Raw genomic sequence first — 13651 nt, forward strand, 5'->3', positions numbered from 1 at the left:
GTGTAGCATGGGTTTGGCAATTGATGTAACTTCTACATATAATTTAAATTATATACAATTTTCTTGTTTCTCGATCATAAATCACACAGTAAAAGTATCTTCAATGTAGTTGCCATAATTTAATTGAGTGTCCTGCTGAGAGAAAGAATAAACGATCAATTATTATTCACAGGCACCTTTTAAATAAACCAGAAATAATATATTCGCAGCAATATTGTCAGTGCCACTCAACTAAATTGCAAAAAAATTGCTTCTGTGTCATTTTTGCGGTTAAACAATATATTTCTGTAGTGAAAAACGAAAATTGTAATCTAAAATATGGAGCTGTATAATTTACAAAATTATGTATTGTAATAGAAAAGATTAAATTCTATCATAATCCAAAAGAAAATGGTTAGTTTTTAATCTAAGGGAAATTGAATATGTTTTTAATGCTCTTTGTCATTTCTAGCGATCATAATGCAACAAAAGAAACATAATATTCAACAATTAGGAAAATTACATTCACGTCCCTCGAGATTAGAGATGTGATTCAAAGAAGACTAAACGTTCTTTCATTTGCAAATGGCTCACGAATCATGTGCATGTACACTTCTTTCCTTATTTAAGACATGCAAGTAATTAAAAGATGAAATGCAATGTGAGCTATCATAACATTTCCATTAAAGTCGTGTATTACGCGAATTACTTACGCAAACTCTTATAAAACGTTTAAATATATTATTTCACGTATTTTAGACTTTATTTATATTATAATTTTTTTGCAAACATTGACCATGAACTTACTAAAACCGATTTTTCATATAATTTATTATAACCAATAATAGACAATACGCCTATTTTATTTGGAATTATAACTTTGCAGATTAAAAAAATACATGCTAAAAAAGTTTTGGTATTCAAAAAAAAAAGTTTAAATAGTTACAAATATTTCTTGAATAACATGCTTCAATTAACCGATTTTAAAATTATTCTGCTCAGATGGTACTGGTTATTCTGAGCAAAAAAACGTATAATGAGTTATTTGATTCGAGCCCTAAATTGTAACTAATTGCGTTTTCTCTCAATTTGCGTATATAACATATATGATAGTGCTTGATTTTTTTAAAACGGAAAAACCGGGAAATCGTCTTGAATTTCTTTCATAGGCCTCGAATTGTCTAGAATATGAAATATAAATCTTTTCATTTTAATTTGAAATTCTTTTATTCCATGTATAAAATATTGTATATGATAAAAATATTAGAAGATTTAGTTTTTAGTATTTGAATATTAATGGTCTGGGAAAATGAAAAATTAGTTAGGGTAAAGTTAAAGAATTGTGAAAATGATGTTTGGGGCTACCCTGATATAATTTTCTTGTTAGTAGTTCTTTCGCCTTGTGTTTTAATTGTTTTTTTTAGTTGCTTCATCTTGATTATTATACTTTTAATTAAGAATGTTGTATCTCTGTCAAAAATGTATGTTTCATAAAAATCCAACGCGGTTTTAAAGTGTTAATCAAAACCCTTCAAATTCCGTTGATTTTGTCCAAAAAGATTTTAAAAATCCGTTCTTTATATTTTAAAAATAAACCCTTTTTTAACAATTTTTTATTGGCCGCGAAAAACCGTCTGTAATTTTTGAACCATTAGGCGGATTTGAAAAAATATCACATGGAACAGGTGCTTATTTGTATCATGTTTAAAATAACAGCGACATGAACCATTTTTATCGAGCCGTTCAGAAGTTATGACATTTTCCGTTAAAAACATCGCTTTTTTCAAGTTTGATTATCTCCGAATCTATGCTCTGTAAAAAAAGTCTAAAGAGAAAAAATTTTATTTTTAAAAGGAGAATACACACTACTGTATCTACCAACACGGTAGTTGATGATATTTCAAGTTTTCAGTAGAAAATTCAATTATTTGGATGAAGTTTTAACCACTTTATTAAAAAAAAAATTTATTTTTTGTTGAAAATTCATCGTTTTGGTTAAAAACAGTTTGTTTTTTAAATTCACCTCGTTGGCTGAAAATTTTACTACTTTGTTGAAATCTAATTTTTTTTTCTTATAAAAATTAATTTTTTGAAATAAAATTGTAACTTTTAATTTCGGTTGAAAAATGAGTTGTTTTCAAAATAAAAATTGAATTAATTGAGTAAAAGTTAAACTACAATGTTAAAAATTGATTTATTTTTTGTTTGAGGGTTCAACTCTTTGATTGCAAATTTAACTACTTTGTTGAAAGTACGTCTTTTATGGTGAAAACTGGAACTGTTTTGTAGAAAATGTGCTTTTTCGTTGAAAATGTATCTGTTCCATAGAAAATGTGTATTTTGGTATAAAAATTTAGCAATTTGATTAAACATTTTCTTCTTTCTTGATTGAAAAATCTTTATTGGTTAACAATTAATTTTTTTCAGTTGAAAATTCGCTTGTTTTTTTTTGGTTGAAAATTAATTCTTGTTTTTGAAAATGAACTGTTTGATTAAAAATTTTCCTTATAAAAATACAATTATCTGCTTGGAAGTTCAACTATTTTTATGAAAATAAGTTCTTCTCTTTGGTTGAAATATCAACTATTGCATATTATGTGGAGAATTCATCTTTCTGTTGAAAATGTAACTATTTAAGGTGAAAATTTAAATTTTGTGTATGAATTTTTGTTTAAAGAAACGATTGATACTGTGGATACGTTTTGATTGCTTTAAATATAAAATCTGGGCATAAATTATTAATAAGAAATTAATTAGGAATATACATTCAAGTTGAAGTATGCACTCGGACATTGGACTCTAGCTTGCGATAGTAATTGCATTACATTACCCCCCTTCAGAGCCATTTGCTGTCAACCTGGCGTAGTACGCTAGGTAAATGTCCATTCAAGAACCAATAGTGTGGACATATTATGTATTAAATATCCCTAATTTCTAACTAATTCTATAGTAAAATGTTACAAAATACTGAAAATCATCATGTTCTTTATAATTATCTTGGTGGCAATGTATTTCACAATAAAACATAATAAATTACAATAAAGTACAATCTGAAAATTGTAATTTATTGAGTGATATCTATTAAAAAATTTAATTTCTAGCACAGGGTGACGCAGGTCTTTTAATTAGTTAGACCATGGTTTATCACTATTTAAATCCAGGTCCAAAGGTCTTTAAAGATTTTATAATATTTAAAAAAATTCCAAGGCATTTTCAAGAGTTCTTAAATTTTTCAAGGGGTATCAAAAGATTTCAAAGGATTTAAAATACTTTAGAGTATTCTTAAAAATGCCAAGGAAGTTTCAAGAGCTTAAAAAAATTTCGAGGGATTTAAAAAGGTTTCAAAGAATTTGAAATATTTTATGATATTCTAAGAGATTTCAAAGAATTTTTAACAGATTTCAATAATTTTGAGGAATTTAAAAAGTATTTTAAAGGTTTCAAGAGCTTTACAAAGTTTTGTGGGAATTAAAAAGATTTTAAAGAATTTTAAATATTTAAGAGTATTTTAATATATTTCAAGGAACTTTCAAGATATTTCCAAATTTCCAAAGAATTCCTAAGGATATTAGTGATTTAAAGGGATTTAGAAATTTTTAAGAGCTCTAAAAAATTGCAATAATTTAAAAAGTTTTTAATGGGTTTGAAATATATTAGCGTATGGTTGAAAGATTTTAATAATTTGAAGTGATTCCAAAGAATTGGAAAAATATTAGGGTAGTTTTAAAAGTTTCAGGGAATTTTTCAGAGTTTTAAAAAACTTTCAAGGGATTTCAAACTATTTTAAAGAGTTTCTAATCGATATCAATAATTTTAAGGGGTCTCAATTGATTTTTGAGTGCTTTTAAAAATTCAAAGGAATTTTCAAGAGCTTTCAAGCTTTACAAAGTTCCACGGGATTTCAAACGATCTCAAAGAATTAAAAATATTTAAAGGTTTTTTTTAATTCCAAATAATATTCAAGAGCTTTAAGAAGTTTCAAGGCATTTTAAAAGAATGGAAAGGTTTTGGAATAATTTAGCATTATTTTCAAAGACTCCTAAGCAACTTGAAGGGATGCGGTTGTAAAGAATTCCAATTTTCCAGGATTTCAGGAAATATCAGATTTGAATTCAAAGAAATTATTCACAAGAAGTACGGGATTTAATGAGTTTTCAAAGATTTAAAGAAATTTTCAAATACTTTTTACATTACATTTGGAAATCACCCTGAAAGCTGATAATTTTTCCTGAATTCCTTTCAGTTCTTTGAAATTCACTTCAATTTTTCATAACTCATTTCAAACTTACTGATTTAAATGAATTTTTTCATATTTTTAAATTGTTTTCTATTCACTTTGATTTTGATTGAAATTTATTGAACATTTATATCGCTGAAATGAATAGAATTTTTTCTGGATATTTTTAAAATTCATCTTAATTCTTTTTAATTTAAACTTGAACTTTTTTGAAGTCTTATGAATTTGTCTTATGAATTTGTTAAAATTCACCTGAAATTCTGATAAATTTAATTTATTTCTTTCAACTTCAAAAGAACATTAGTCATTTTTAGGCAATTTTTGAGTAAAAAAATAGTCACCTTTTGGGCCTAAATAGGGAACTTTTCTTTTTTTAAATTAAATTAGGCTGTGGTAGTCCTTAGAAAAATAAATTAAAAATGCATAAATTTAAACCTTTCATTCAATTTACAAAATATTCTGGTTTAAAATTGTTACAAGATTCTTATTATTTTGTTCATTAAATATCAATGACTTTTTTTGTAATTTTTTACGAGTTTGAAGAAATAAATTATATACATACACGCGGCCACAGGTGTGCATTGCTATAATTCGACACTTTCACGAAATTTTATAAGTAATTACAAATTTGTATGGAACATTACATTTTTCACATTACACTTTATTGCAATCTATGTATTTTATTGTGACAAGACATTGCAACCAGTATAATAATATAAAACATATTATGATCAAAAGTTAGTATTTTATATTTTGATAATTATAATTAGGCTAATCTAACTTCAAAAATCTATTTCAGAAATTTAACAAATGTAGGTTCTATCATTTTCAATATATAAAATTAATTTTTACAAAGGAAGATTTTCCATATTAATAGAGGAGAGTACCCAAATATGAGATACCAACTCTGTTTTGCGTGATTGTCGGAATTCTATGTACTGAATTTAAAAGTAATATAGGTAATTTCAAAAAAAAATTTAGTTTGTCATAAGAAGCTCAAATAAAAAATTTTATTACAAATTTTTTTTATGCTGAAATTACAAAAAATGTAAAAAAGTGCTTTTTCCAAACTTGTCAAACTATTCTCATAATATGAGATACTCCAGGAAAAAGCTAATAAAATGCAAAATAAAGTATTATTTTTAATGAAAAACTTCATTCTATGTTTCCAAAGTATAAATTTACTGCTATTTAGATATATTTAGTTTTTGCAGTAGCCACCAACACTTTTGTAACCAATTTCCCCCGCGCAGCCACAGTGTTATAAAAACCACAGGTATCTCATATTATGTGAACCACACCGTGCAACTATGCACTTACTATGCCTGACCTGTACAATGAAAAACTTCAACCCTATCGATATTTTCCTACTCAGTTATTCAATCCCCATCACTCCAGACAAACTTTACTGCTAAATACATATTTAATGAATAATAAATAGGGTTTAAAGAATTCCCTTCCAAGAACTCGACCACCATCGATTTCACAAAAAGTTCGCCTATAATCTTTAGAAGCCCATGAAAAATGGACTATACCACGAAATTACTCTTTCTTCAAGGGCTACAAGTTAGTGATAGAACCAACTGAGTGGGTCTCTTAGTTTAGCTGATACCCCGCTTTCTCATATTACGAGAATATCTCATATTCGAGTACTCTCCTCTAATAAATAACTATTTACACTTTTTTTGTGTCATCACTTTGATAATATTTTCCTTCTTATTAGTGGTTTTTTAATTTTAATGTAAATCCAAAATGAAACTGTAAATTCAATAACAGTGTCCAAGCTTCGTAGAAAGTGTCTCGATTCGAACGGAACATTAGCACAGTCCGGCTGGCCCGATTCCCTAAATACCCATCCGACAAAATCATCTTATAACTCATGTCTGTAAGAGGTACCAATTTACACATAAATGATACTATCTATGGTAATTAAATGATCATAAGGATGCTAAAATGCTCCTAAATAAATATTTAGATTCATAATTCAACCTACCCAGATTTTATTCGAAGCCTGAACCTAAAATAAGTAACAAGATTCATATTAAGATCAACTAGTGTTCAAGTCTTGGACAAAATCTCGGAAGCGATTTTAATTGATTAATAATTTACGAGTACAAAATTCTTTTAAATAATTGACATTTAACATCCTGAAAATGCTTTTATTTTGTTAAAGAGTCTAATCAAAAAAAATTCACCTAAATTTCTCTCAGGTTGATTACAGACCAAAGAGTTTTCAGTTTTTACGATTACATCCTCTTTTTTTCCATTCAGTGATTCGTAAAATACAATAATTATTGACTTTCATTATCGGCGTGTCCTATTTTTTTCCTTCCGCCTTCGTTTCCGTTCAATACATCGGAAATTGCTATTTTCTCACTTTCTACTGAGATCATCGTTCCCTGTCCATGTGTAGACACTGCTTTCGTTGACATCTCATTTTTTCTTACAATACTTTCTTTTACATCAAATGCGCGCATCATTGATTCGCTCTCGCGTGAAAAGTACTAGTGCAAAGACTCCTGTGATATTCTAGAAAAAAATTGTGCTGACGTTCGGGTCAAAGAACCGTTAAAATTGCGCCAAACTAATACGAATGTGGAAACCAACATGCGAGGCTTTTCTTTGTTTTAAACGCACGGAGTAAGTAATAATTAATTTTTTTCTGGTTTTATTAATTAAATGATAATTTTTATTGTTGTATGTACAAATGTAGCAGAGGGCAATAAACTCTTGCGAATTGATTCCAATTTTGACTTGAAAGAGATTTTTTATATATAATTTATTATATTTACGAAATACGGTGCTTGATGAAAGTTTGTTAGTAGAAAAGTGAAGAATAAAATTGAAATTGAAAAAATGTTAAATTCGTCGTCGAGTCAGAAATCAATAGCACAGAATATACAACGTATTGTAAAAGAGAAATGCCCAAAAACCTGAAAATGGCCCAATGGCTATTATACATATCTGTCAAATATATGCATCTACTGTAGATAGGATGCCCCAAAGAAATGGAACACCTGAATCCTTTCACTGAAGAATCAGAAAACAAATGTTTCCGTAGTCCAAGAACTCCAAGCAGTTCAAAATGATATGTGGTGAAAGTAAAAATTTATTGTGATTTCAAACAATTCGTGAAAATTTTCAAAATTTAGACAATCGTTTAACTTGCGAGTGAGAATAACAAATGAAGATAAATTACTACTCTCATTATTTAGATCAATGACAGTGTTCGAAGAAACTTTTTTTTACATTCGGTTAAATGATTACGAGTGCAGTTTCTTTAGGCTATCCTTTAATGATTGAGTAATCAGAAAGAAAATGTTCATACCTAGTGTGGATCAACATAAAAAATTACAAAAAATATATTCGACTTGTAATTGGACAGTCAATTTATAATTATTTCATCGGTCTATAATTACTTATTATATAATTTAACGTTGTAACAAATGTCCTTGATCCACTATAATAGGTTTTTATCATCCTTTCTGACACACCGACCTGTTTATCAAACCTGATGCATCTATGTAAATATTTCGTTTACGCCAACTTATTAGTAGAGTATGAATACTGAAAAGAGTGTCTAGATATTATCAGTACTGAAAGAAAAAGAGCGTTTTATTACAGATATATAGTTATAGAAAGAAATAGGACTTAGAGTTTGATTGTGTTATTCAGTACTTATATACAGAAGTAGGAAAAACCAGACTTTTAACAATTAAGTTGATTGAAAAAAGGAAATCATTCAAGAATAAATAAAAAATATATTTTTGTATAGGTCAGTGTCTTTATAAGGACTACTTATATATATATATTGTGAATTTCAGAGAAAGAAGGGCTATGGCCTACTTTAAACAACCGAACTACATCATTTCTTAAAATTGTGCCTGAACGATTCTCTGAATTATTATGGAAGGCCTGTACAAATATTTTATTTTCCACCTTGATATTGTAATAAAAATGACCAAGTATAAGATTACAGATATTATTATTTTATACCATGTTTGAAATTTCAGATGCGAACTACGTAAGAATAGTAATTGGCCTTAAGAATCTTGAAATGTGACAAATTGGAGAGTTAAAGTTAATGAACTGAACGAAATAAAAATATATATTGCTTTATTAGCGCTCACTTTTCCCCTTCACAACTTTAGGACTCAGTAATTATGGTGATAGTAGATAATTCTTCATGGCTTAAAAAGAAGGCGTTTTCTTTTAAGCCATCCAAATGAACAATTATTATTACTGACAATAATTTTTCAGAATATAGTATTTATCCTACATTCAACTAATTTGACTTTGATTTACAAACTCTGGCGATTTCAAATCTCAAATGAACTGACCTAGATTTAATAAAAACGGTCGTTTTATTAAAAGTATTTTGTCGTGAAGAAAATCCTATCTCTGACAAAAATAGTTTTTCTATGATTTTAAGAATCAAAATATTATTACTCATGATGTTATTTTATACAGAAAAAACGTTAGTTTTGATTAAAAAAATTCTTGTACCGAAAAACTGATTTTTTGGATAAACATGAAATTTTGGTTCACTTGACAAAATATTTAATTTATCCAACCAAACAAATGAAAAATTTAGTTGGATCATCTATATATTTTCTTGTACATATATTAACTATATTCTATGGTTGAATCAACAAAAATTTGTTTCATTCAAACAAATCGTTTTCTGAGCGTGTACATATTTTAAAACATTCAAAAGAATTTATTTTAATAATTTTTTCGCAACTGAATTTTTTCTTACTATCGCTTCTTACCAATTTTTGCAAATTTTATGATATTTAATATTTGACTGCTTATCTTATTCGAAGAAAACATTCTGTTTCATGAACAAAAATGTTTTTCTTTCATAATATAACACTGCTAACATCATTTTAATTTCAAAATCAAAAAAAAACTGCTTACTTTCTAGAAACCTGATTTTTAGCACAACTAACTCAACTTAATTTAATAATATTAGTATAAAATAATAAATAAAAAATTTGCATATTATACAATATTTTTATTTTGTCAAAAAGAATTTACAATCTCATCAATAAATTATTGAAATATAATACGCTTTTTTTACATTCTGTTATAAAAAGGTGGAAAATAAATAAAGTTGTTTCATTCTTAATATATTATATTTCTCTTTTTATTGTATTTAATTTGTTGTTGCAATAAGATGTAATTCAGCTTTATATATACACACTCTAGCAAGTAAGATAATTCGTATACTAAATATTCTGTATATTGTACACTTGATGGTTTGCGACAATGAAATTGGGGCAGTTTCCAAATGATTATTAAGAATCTATCCAAAAATGAATAAAAGTATCCAGTCAATTTATTTGAATTTATCTTATGTTGCTTTGTAAATAGTTAAAACGTTTTGAAGCATAAAGATATATTTAGAAATATATTTTACAGAACCTGATTAGCGCCTTATATTATTAAATGACTTATGAGCCATCTAACAGGAAATAAATTTTATTTTGTTTTGCAAAAAAATGTCATCTCACACAGGTTTTATATGATCTTATACAATTTTATCATAAAATTAAAAAAATTCTGAAAATTAAAATCCATTAAAAATGAAATAGAACATAATATAATAAGTGAAGAAATATAATTTATAACATAAAATAATATTACAACAAAAACAGAATATTCATAATAAAAATGTAAAAATTCGATGCTATAATTAGAAAGAACTTTTGAGTTTAAATTAAATTTTAAGTAAGTTGTAGAAACAGAAATTTGAAACTACCTCCATTTTGACTTTAAAGAGATAGTTAATGCAAATGGCAACCATTTTCATCAAATTATGCCATAACTAAAAACTTGAAAATGCAGACTATACCACAAAATTTCTTCATTACACACTATCGGTCAATTTTTTTTTTTTAATTCGTTAAAATAACACAATATTAAAATTTCTGCGTATAATAAACGCATCATTTTTCGAAGAAGACATTTTAAAAAGTATTATGTTCCCAGTTCAGACTTCGTCAGTCACAGTTTCTCTAATAACTTAAAGAAAAATACTGTAGACAAGCCCATCAAGAAAATTAGAAAATTTTAATTGTTTTTGAAGTTATGGGGCATTTTCAAATATTGTGAATTTAACTGTCCCATCAAAAATTAGTGAAAAATTCTCAAAATTAGGGTGGCATTTATTTTTGAAAATCAGATTTTTGACTCTCAGCTCTTAGTTTTGTTCGAAGACCCACCCAAAAAAGGATCTCCGAATTTGAGCAAAGTTCTTTATTATTAATCCATTCCCCAAATACCACGAATGATCCCATTGATTTAATATGTAAAACAGACTTCTTCTTAATATGTGATTTAAACGTGAAAATATAATACTAAAATAACTGATAATAGATTCTCTTGTTCAAAACACTTCAGGGAATAAGAATCGGCTAATAGATTTTAATATTCTAAATTTTCTGTACCCTCTTTAGGGATCCCATAATCGTTTTTTGGGTCCCGTAACATGTTCTTAAATAATACAATATTAGAAATTATGGCCGATTCTTATTCCTTGAAGTATTATGAACAGAAAAATTTTTTAAAATATAAGTTAGTACCATATTTTCGTGCTTAAATCACACATTAAGAAAAAGTTGCTTTTTCCCATATTAAATCCATGGGAAACTTCATGGCCTTTGGGACACGAGTTAATTTTAACCGATTTAGCCTAAATTTGGATATCATTTTTCTGCGCATTCGAATAAAGGTTGTGGATTGAGAGTAAAAAAAATGTTTTTAAAAATATGGACCACCCTACTGGACACCTACGGACACTTCTTACTGGTAGTGTATCTCACATGTATATCTACATACATACTTTTCTTTTTCTTACTTGTACAAGATAAATGAATATCTATTAGAACTAAAATCAGAAATATTAGTTTTTAAATAATATTTTGAATGAGCAAATACGAAGTTTGATTTTACGATCAAAATTCTACTGAAGAAGTGTTCGACACTTGTGCAATTGCAAAATTTGGAAAAAATTGGGGTAAACGTCAGCAGCAAACCATCAAGGACGGCTGAAAAATGGAATAATTAAATTTCTAGATCTATCAGATTGGCCGATAAGGAAATTGTCATACGTACCAACGACGACGAAGAGAAACAACGTCGTAGCGATCTTCATCTTTGGCAATCCAGTTTAAAAAATTTCAAATATTGTCAGACAACCGGTCTGACTGATACGAAATTCTCGTTTCGAAAATCGATTCGAAATAGGACCCTTCAAAATAAAGCAGTCCCGAAACAGCCTTCAGTAAAGAGACACCAGTTTTAAGGATGGGCCACTTTTATCTATTATCACTCACTCATTAAAAAGAAAAGAAAAATAGAGAAAAACTAGTTTTCATCTATGGGAATAAAATATGTAAACTGTAGAGCTCGAAATTATACACGCGACCGGCTGCTTGTGCTCACGGTTACTAATACCTCATGATAGGTGCCCGACGAAGACAAGCATGCCTGGCCACTTTCAGATCAGACCAGCTCAGACGAGACAAGGTGGAACGATGGAGCCCCACTAGGCCCAATGAGGCCCCACACTGGGGGCCAGTGATGCGTACGCTCCGGGCCTGACACGCGCTGCGATGTGAACAACGCTGTGTTGTAAAATGTACGTTAAAGCGAGTCATGAGGGTAAGAGGTGCTACTGACCCACTCGCATGAGACGATAACGGGAACGCTCAGTGAGCGTGGAAATAAGAGACAAATATTGTCCGAGTCTCCAAGAGTCGTCGATCGATCTAGAAGTCATGCTGGATTCTCTGAACTTCGATCCAGTTTTAAATATCATATTTTTTGTAACAGATTAGAGCTTATTCTAAGAAATGTTTGACACTACCGTAAACTGGGACTAACAAGGGGAAAGACATCGTTCGTAATTTTTTTTTATTCATCCCGTGAGGAAAAGTGTAATGGTAGCCTAGTTTCATGTTTGGCCCAGGCCTGGTTTTATCTAGTCTGGTTAGTCTGGAAGGTCTGGTTTGGCCCAGAGCTGGCGCTGTTTAGTTATCAGAGAATGCAAAACTTCTAATTCCGGTCTGGAAGGTCTGTTCTGGCTTATATTTGGTGCTGATCACTAGTGGCTGACCAGCCAAAAACGGTACACTTATCACAAGGTCCAGGTCTTCAAGATAGGAAACCAGATAGTTCGATCTCGGCCGGGCCAGGCCAGAAGATTTTTCCACGCGGGAGATTCTTCTCAGGAATATTTAATGACCAAACTTGTAATATGCAAAAATAATAAGATGTGCTTTTCAACCATTCTCGGAAAGAACAGTTTTTAAAAATGCGCACACGTTACATGGACCGTGATGGGAGTCTTTCAACTCCCGCTTAGGAATAACATAACTTTCAGTAAATGGATTTTATCAATACAGATAAGACTTTTCTTCTCTACTCAGAAAAATTATTTCGCATAATAAACATAATATTTTCGCATAATAAACATAATATTTTAGAAAGAACCTTTTGTTATCAAGTTATAATTTTTTGTAATATCCATAAAAAGATTACATTTTTTCGCATACGGTTGATGGAACACTTATTTCAAACTTTATAAAAATGTCTAACTCATATTTTTTCTCGTTTTGTTTACAGAACTTATCTTTGTTCTTCTAAATTAAAAAAAAAAGATACAATTGAATGATATACATTTTGTACACTTATTTCGAACTTCAAAAAAATGTATAGCGCATATTTTTTCTCGTTCTGTTTACAGAAACTTATCTTGATACTTCTAAATTAAAAAAAGATACAACTTAATGATATACATTTTGCATTTTTTACTATTTTTAAGTGGTCTAATAACTAGGTCAAAACATTTTTCAACTTTTACACCTACCTCAAAAACAAAATGTTTTCTTCTTTCCTATTTAAATTTTTTAAATTTGTACATTTCATAAAAGTTTATGTAAGATTTTCTTATCTGTACCCCCCCCCCCCCCCCACCCACGTGACAGGGCCATAACAGCTAATCTTAAGCACTCTCTCATCCCTAAAGGTGTGGGCTCGATTCCTGCTGTCTACATTTTTTGTCAAATTTTTTTAGTATAATTTACTATTAAATTTACTTAAATGAAGACAAAATATTAATTGTTGGCTATTTTTTTCACGGAAAATTCTTTATATTTGAATATTTATTTTATTCTCATATTCTCTTGTTATCTCAAATTTAACATACAGGGTCGCCTGAACTATTTGTGTTGGATTTGGTCACATGCCGCAAGCTGATTCAACTAATGCGATGAGAGTGCGGCCCTCATTCTGTCTGTCACGCTTGACTGAGCACGGCTTCTCTCTCGCTCCCGAAGCTCACCTCCACGTGAAACTGCCAAGGACATGAATTCTAGGAATATCGTAAATCCGACGTTTATAATTCCAGCTTCCAGTGTATTAAGCAAA

At 29.0% G+C, this 13651-nt stretch overlaps 2 protein-coding genes across 3 annotated transcripts in view; one reads left to right on the forward strand and one right to left on the reverse strand.

The window, feature by feature from the left end:
• LOC117168745 (transcription factor SPT20 homolog) overlaps window positions 1-11754 on the reverse strand; it is a 45196-nt gene extending 33442 nt beyond the window's left edge. For both annotated transcript variants that reach the window (XM_033354485.1, XM_033354484.1), the window contains exon 1: window positions 11336-11754. In XM_033354485.1, coding sequence (XP_033210376.1) covers window positions 11336-11375 — 40 coding nt within the window. In that variant the 5' untranslated portion in view covers window positions 11376-11754. The remainder of the gene's footprint in view (window positions 1-11335) is intronic.
• Window positions 6749-13651, forward strand: part of LOC117168746 (prostaglandin E2 receptor EP3 subtype) — a 77388-nt gene continuing 70485 nt past the window's right edge. Inside the window, exon 1 of the mRNA XM_033354488.1 lies at window positions 6749-6856. The gene's annotated coding sequence lies outside the window, so the exon portion shown is untranslated. The remainder of the gene's footprint in view (window positions 6857-13651) is intronic.

Source organism: Belonocnema kinseyi, chromosome 3 (assembly GCF_010883055.1).
Source record: "Belonocnema kinseyi isolate 2016_QV_RU_SX_M_011 chromosome 3, B_treatae_v1, whole genome shotgun sequence".
Classification (NCBI taxonomy): Eukaryota; Metazoa; Arthropoda; class Insecta; order Hymenoptera; family Cynipidae; genus Belonocnema; species Belonocnema kinseyi.